The sequence below is a fragment of the Antedon mediterranea genome, chromosome 7 (genome assembly GCF_964355755.1).
Source record: "Antedon mediterranea chromosome 7, ecAntMedi1.1, whole genome shotgun sequence".
In the NCBI taxonomy this organism is placed as follows: Eukaryota; Metazoa; Echinodermata; class Crinoidea; order Comatulida; family Antedonidae; genus Antedon; species Antedon mediterranea.
The window spans coordinates 11,546,975-11,554,777 of NC_092676.1; the positions used below are offsets into that span (position 1 = coordinate 11,546,975).

Here is a 7,803-nt window from a genome sequence, read left to right on the forward strand (position 1 = left end):
GTGTGTTTTTGACACAAACTTTCAGAGACTCGTTCATCATTTTATTTGTAATAATTTGCCCTTATTATTTTAATATTGTTCATACCCTATTCAATATATTAACAAATATATCCACGACACTTTATTATTTTATTTAGTCATCAAAGCATGCATTATGGATTGAAAATATTACATAATTGTCATTAATAGGACGTAGTTATGGGATGTTTCGTTCCAAAATCAATCAATCAAACTTTATAATGTACTAGCGCACGCGCGCGCAATATTCTTTGCTGCAAGTACTTCTGTACGCTGTGCACATCGATATTTCACCGTAAAATGTGCAATTACATTTTTTTAAATATAAGAAAAAGTTTAAAGTATTTTGTTGCTCCTATACTTTACATGCATTAACGGAGACAAGTTTGACACAAATTGATCTGCATATCACGTGACTATAATCCAATGTCGTAACTCTTTATATATATGGCTCTGGTGTATACTATATATACTTTAGACGTGACATGTCGTGTTTCTCTAAAACGTGAAAACAGAACATATCGTAACTTTGTCAACATATCGACATTTACGTGAACTTGTGCACCTTCAATTTTTTTTATCAAATCTTGACCACTAAAAATGTGGTCAAAGGTCAAAAAGTCAAATTTTCTACATAAAATGGCATATGACTGGGCTCGCACTGGCCGATCGCCAAGTCGCCATGGGCGAAAACGTTTCCAGATTGGCGAAAAATAAAACGGCTACTTTAGCCATTTTGGCGATGACATATGATTAAATAGATAATCAAATAATCATTTTGGCTAAAGCATAAAGTCCAACTAAAAGGTTCATTTGTCGATCTCCAAGCATTTATTTTTTTCGTTATCATGTTGTTTACTTCAAGCTCCATTTTCGTCAACTTGTTTCGTTGTACCAGGCGTCGCTTTTATTTCAATATGATGGAGGTAGCAGGACTATACTGCACAGAGAGACAGACGTTACACGACACATGGATGATGAAGTCTACCCAAACTATCACGTGTTGCACGCTGCACAAACGATCGATGGCGGTCGGCTATTTACCGGGATTGTCTATTTTTCGATAGGGGTGTACTTTTCAGATTAAAAAGAAACATTATAGTATCTTCGATGAATGACGTCTTAATCTTATCGAAATCAAATATTTATGCATTATGCATTTTAGCCAATTTAATGTAGTTTCATATTTTACCCTTAATAAACTTCCCTCGTGCGTGGTCAGTAGAGTAAACAAAACAACATTCGGGAAATGGTAGATTCTAACTGGGATTTAGCTAACACACACATGCATTTTTACAGCTGAGCGGGGCCGGCCGCCGGCTTCTGTGTTGTTGTGTAACAAATAATCGGGATGATATAAATTTCTCCACCTGACAGAAACGCTTCGGCGCAGCCCTGAGGGATAGAAAGATACGAGTGTTCGTTTGCTAGAAATTTTCCTCAATATTTTTAGCATACGACGTACCGTTGTACATAATTTTGTAGGCCTGGGCTGGAGCTACTGCACTTTCGCACCTCTTGAGCATACCCAATACGTTCACCCGCTGCGCGGCGGTGACCGTGAAGTCTCAGGACACGATTTTCGCCTGGTACGCGACGGAAGCCATCAAACAAACATGACCAGCCAAGCGTAAAAAACAAAAATAACATAGCGTTCAGGGGATTTAAAAAAACTGTAAAATGTTTCTTATTAAATTGATAACTGTATGAATGCTGTATGATTAAAAACAATTATTTTTTTTTTTTTTTTAAATCATACAGTGATTTAGGCATAATTCTCTCGCTAAATGCCTTACAAAAACGTTAAGGGAACAGTGTATAGACCTGTTGACATAGATTAATAGACTAAAATGTTTTTACCATTATATTTCAACAATTTTTAATTTTGGTTAAAAACCGATTCATTTGGCTAAATAAAAAAATTGGACTTTAGCCATTTTGGCTATAGATAAACTGATTTGACTAAAAAAAATACTTTGACTTTCGCCAAATGGCTAAACAAAATGAGTGCTACCCCAGATTGATATTTCAGCAACATACAATTGATGTTAAAATATGCAGAATAAAAAGGAAGAAAACTTGGAACAAAACCAAACAACTTAAAAAATGAGGTCATGGTCAAAAGTATTTATTCTATCATGAACATGCTATTAGTGATTGTTTTTTTTAAATTAACAAAAATCCCAAAACATTAAATTTGACTTATTGAGGCGTACATGGTGTCAAAACGCACAGAATAAATGGGTCAAACTAAATTTGACAATGACCCTAAACCAAGTCTTGACCACCAAATACAAGGTCTAGATAATGCTGATAATACTTACAGTAACTGATCACCAAAATAATAATTATAGTGCTTCCTCTTCATCGCTGTCAATTAGTTCTTCTGCATCTGTGTTATCCTTTCCATTCTCGCAATGTCCACTGCACACACCACATGCAGATACATACGACATGCCAGCTTTCATGCAGCTGCATCTCATGGTTTGGCATTGCCTTTCGCCTTCCTTGCAATTGCAGCAGATTCCTTTGAGAAGGTTGTCTGGCGCAATACCACAAGAGAGCATCTTAGGTTTAAGTTTTCTGTTGGAGTCTAATTCCCATCCTCTTCCTTTGGGTTCAAGAACCGAGGTGTTCAGATGCCTCCATATCCCAACTTGCATTTTCCGTTGGTGGTAGACGGTCAGGATCGATCTTTCCTTTGGCTGCTTGCTTCTTGAACTTAAGATAGCGAGACTTTTCAAGAGGAGTATCCCCACAGCCATATGTGATCTGCATTGCCTTTGATCCGGCTGTTCGAATTTGGGAGACAGGTGAAGTGGTGACACTGGCAGGAAATTTGGATTTGTAAAGAGCACATTTGGTATGTCCATGAATGCATGAAACAGTGTCATTTCCAGACCAGCCATACTTGAAGAGGAACTCCTTGCGGTCACCGATGTCTATGGTAGAGATGTCGTAAAGACCATCAAAGTCTGCTTGAAGATACAAGTCCTGGGCGACAACAACAACTGGGGAATTAACACCTACGACCAAATCCATTGCAGATCTAACAATCAGTGTGTCACCATCATCCTTTGCTTGGCGTACAGTGATATGCTGTCTTGCCATCTCTGTAGATATCATCGTGATTAGCTCCTTTGTTCTTCTCATTTATCACATGACACAGTCAGGTCCAGTGTGACACTCAAGTCCGGAGAAACCTTCTTTCCAGCCATCTGGCGTATATGCTCATGGTCTTTCGTTGATGATTCTTCCCCGTAGCCAAACATACCTGACATAAGAATCAACTATAGCCTTGACAGTTGCTCCGCTGGCCCATTTTACCTGATGAAGAAGCCATCCTCCATCGACCACGTGCACCTTGTTGTTCACACCAATTTTACCTAGATACCATATTCTGGTGACGAAATACTAGTACGATTCATACAAGAATTATAGCTATTTGGCAACGGTCAATGACCTTTGACCTCCAATAAAAAATTTTCCCCAGCCCCTATCTTCCCTTCTTTTTTTTTGGCAGTTGTCCATACCCATCCATACCTACCAAAATCAGTTGAAATTAGCTTCTTTTAAATTTTTTCACAGATTTTAATTAAATGACGTCATACGAACTCGTTGATTTAGACCATTTGCGCGCGTTTTAGTCGAAAAAGTTACAAAATATTGTCAAAATTATGCCTATTTTGAATCTATTATACCCCCAATTTTTTTTATTTAATATGTAAGCAGATGTAGATATGAAATCATGCTGAATCTTTACTTCTCGGATGTTCTGACGTCATCGTATGGCCACACTGTTACTCAACCAGCGAGCAGCGTTTTTGTAATATTTCTTGTTTAAAAGAACCTCTATTTAAAACAAAAATCAATATTTTACTGTCGATTCTTGATACAAAAAAAGTAGCCAATTCACTGTCAGAATGCAAACGCTACATTTTTTAGATCTAATTTAAGGTCACAAACTACATTTAATGTAATTGAGATAACTTTTTTCGTCTTTAAATGGTTACAAATGTGAAAAATAAGGTGATTCTAATAATTTTAGCGGCCTGGCACTATAAATACCAACGTGCATTGGGCTCGGATTGATATTTTTGTTTTTCTTCTGTAATTCACCCACTTTTCGATCAATCGTGAGGCCAAAACAAATGGAAGAAGGTTTCCCCCAATTTGTATCAACGGAGTCTGGCAAAAACAGAAAGACAATAAAGGCCTACAAAACTAAGCCTCTGAGACTAGGCCTAAAGACGGCTAACAAGCGGAAATTTAATGCAAGCTACTTAGGTAGTGTATTGTTTCTCTCTTCTTATCATAATTTACCATAAAATGTACATTTAAGACAAGGAATGGCCTGGTTTAATGTTTTTAAAGTAATATATATGCATTATTTCTACAAAACGTCACAAATTGTAGGGAATGGGTCTTTAAACAAAGTTTTCGGAGGCGGCTGGCGTTTTCAATTCTTTCTCTCTCCCTCCTTTGATCATCGTGTATCAATCAAATATCAATTCATATAACTTAAAATTATCGTGTGGCGAAAATCGCCAGTAATAAAATCTGCCAGATGGGACAACAAACATTATGAAACTCAATTCCTTGCTTTGTTTAATATCTCAAATCGATAATCAGAGTACATTGTTCCCCACCACCCTTCCTTCCGTAGGCTAGGGGCTGCTCCCCCGGTCAGGGTCCAGAAGCTTTGACTGTATATGCATTTAAGGTGTAGCCATAGTATTTTCAAAATAGGAGTAATTGTTTTTCTTGTTTGTATAACTACAGAACCCACATCGTCTTGCCATCTTCACACCAACTCCCTGGTCACACGTTGTATTTTTGTTGTTGATTTGAATATGGTCGAGAGGAGATCATAGAGTCAAGAATCATACAATATGCATAATTCAAAACTAATTCAGGGTTAAATTAATCTGGAAGCCAGTTGGCTGCCAGCTAACCGACTTCAGGTTGACCATTTTTAGTCACGTGCAACGCGATTCTACAGCTCACTATGACGGTTGGTTGGTCAGTAAACACTAACTTGCGCACGCGACTGCAGCAGGCCTTGTTTACTTTAAATTAGGATTTTCTCGGGTAAATATTTATTTTTTTCATCCAATTTTTGGTCAAAGTGGATAACTTTCATGTGAAATTAAAATTAAATTCAATAAAAAAATGTAAAAAAAATTGTTTCAGGGGGACACAATACAACTTTAATAATTTATAAGTTTAATCCACAATGGACAACTATAGTAGAAGGAAAATTAACCTTAGACAATTTGAAATAGTTGAAACAAAAGGTATGAGAGGTTTAGTTTAAAGGAAATATAAACTGTGCATGACCCAAACTGCAACCCTCTATCTCTGTATAATTTTATGTTTTGTAAATCCATTTTTTTTTAGGTCTTGAAGTAGAAAAAGATGTTGGATTTCATGAGCACATTTTTCTTGGTACTCACATTGCCAGCTTTCCCAAGAAGGGTGCAATTCGACATTTCATGGAGCTGGTGATTCAAGGACTCAGTATGAATCCATACATTGCAGTACAACAGAAAAAAGACAATATTAATTGGTTTTGGAATTATTTTAAAAGTAAGGAAAGCATATTAAAAGAAACAGGAGCAATTGAGAAAGATTTCAGCTTTCAATAAAAATAATAAAAGCATCTAGATTGTAAGTAACAAATCATGGTGCATAATTTGCACCCATATTAGGCGTAAAAGGGGATCCCCGTTGTAATTTTACACTTTGTGCGATTATACTCGTACCACTGCAAAGATGGTTCAAAACCTATCTTTTACTTAGGCTGACTTTTGCTGTCCAATTTATTGTCTCTCTAAATAAAGCATACTGATCATTTCTTTTAATCTACTTGTATTATTTATGTATGCAAACAGGTTTGTACAAGCTTTTACCAAATATACTATAATACCATATATTATTAAATTTTATGTGCAAGTTGAATCAAGTATTTTTATTCATATTGCACAAGAAAATCATAATTTGTAAATCGCACACAATAGTGAAACAATAGACAGTATGCCCATGCTTATACTGTTTTGCTTATCTTTTTGTGGTGGATTTTAGGAGATCTAATTTAATTTTTTGTATATTCATAGTGATTTAGGCTAATCTTTTTTTAACAGGTGTTTTCTAGATCTGTTTTCTAGACACTGTAATATAATGTACCTCTTAGATAATTAGATAATGACGTCAATTACCCATAGGCATTCATTACCCGTAACTCTCTTTGAACATGGAGACTTATAATATTACCATGTGTGAAATGACACTGTAAGCAATATTTAAATAAAGACTGATAGATAAACGGTGATTGATCTTAGCATATGTTATTGTGTAAAGAACATTACATGGTGGCAGCTGAGGATTTTTTAGCCCATATAAGTGCAAGAAATTATCAATTTTGCAGGCCTTTCTATAAGCCTCCCTCCTGTAATATAGTGTTTTGTGGTGAGGTACTGACTTGTAATGAGGACTCTTACTCGCTTGACTGCAGTAACACATATATTGTTTATTCAATAATACTTGATACAATAATGATTCAGTACAATATACAACTATAAGTATAAGGAACAGGTGATGCTGTCGGTGAGGTGTGAGTGTAGATGTTCTTCTGGAGAAGTGACTGTGAGGTGTGTGCTCCGTGAAGTGGCTGTGAGGTGTGTCTGGGCTCTTCTGAAACTTGGGGGTATATTGGCTTCGGTTCATTAGCATTCATACGTCATTTACGAGGCTAATGATTGGTCATAAGTTGGTCCAGGGGTGTTTGGGTAGAAGTGATTGATCTTATCTGGGGAGGTTACAATGATGAATTGGCCCCGTCGAATCTTTGCTTGAAACTGTCAATAGAGAGGTTTCGCAATCTCACGAATACGATAACGAAAACGGATACGTCACGCACACGTATTCGTTTTCGTAAGCCATAAAAAATCTGTTTCGCATGGCAACGAAATATTGAGGGCGCCGTCCAAAATATGACTGGGGTAAATTTGAGCGAACCGCAGGTACGTGTTGCTTGGTGCTTGGCTGCCTAGGCCTAACGTAACATCAAAGCGAGTGAGGACTTTAAAAACTGCTATTTATCAAAATTGACTTGGCATTTTAGTAAATTACTTTAGTAAATTACTTTCAATAAATCTAGTATTATTATTATAATCATGAATCATTCCTGATTCAAATGCAAAATGTGCAAAATAGATCAAAAACTATACTCGTTTTGTAGTTACGAATATGACAGGTGATATTCGTCAACACGAATACGCTTTACGAATATGAAATGGGGATCAGCTCAAAAGTTTCACAAATGTATGACGTATCCGTTTTCGTTATCGTATTCGTAAGGTTGCGAAACCTCCCTAGTATCTAATTGTTTTACGATGGTACCGGGTTCGAGACCCCTCACGGGAAAACAATTAATTAAAAGGGTTTATTTGGTTATTACACTGGGCAGGGTAGTTTTAATTTTGAATAGCCTACTTTTTTTGGGAAAAGTCATAACTTAGAAGTACTTGAATACGCAAGATACGTTTTGTTGCTGGCGGATAACCAAACTCGTCCTCAAGTGACGAGTTTAGATCTAGTTATTCTTCTTTCTTTCTCGGATTTTATGCACGCGTTTTCTCTTTAACGTGTTAACATAACATGTTGTAACTTGGTCAACATTTAGACGCACTGTTTTTGTCCGATTACTGTTGTATAACCTTTCTTTAATAATATCATCATATTTTATTCACTTTTCAACGCGAAACAGAATATCAGTCAAAAGTG

The 7,803-nt window shown here is 36.4% G+C and overlaps 1 protein-coding gene across 3 annotated transcripts in view; it reads left to right on the top strand.

Annotated features, from left to right (window-relative positions):
- The window catches only part of LOC140054168 (uncharacterized), an 84,584-nt gene extending 78,235 nt beyond the window's left edge, over positions 1-6,349 (top strand). For 2 of the 3 annotated variants that reach the window (XM_072099058.1, XM_072099059.1), the window contains one exon: positions 5,419-6,349. In XM_072099058.1, coding sequence (XP_071955159.1) covers positions 5,419-5,666 — 248 coding nt within the window. In that variant the 3' untranslated portion in view covers positions 5,667-6,349. The remainder of the gene's footprint in view (positions 1-5,418) is intronic. The other variant, XM_072099060.1, reaches the window with a different exon arrangement.
- Positions 6,350-7,803: the final 1,454 nt, after the last annotated feature.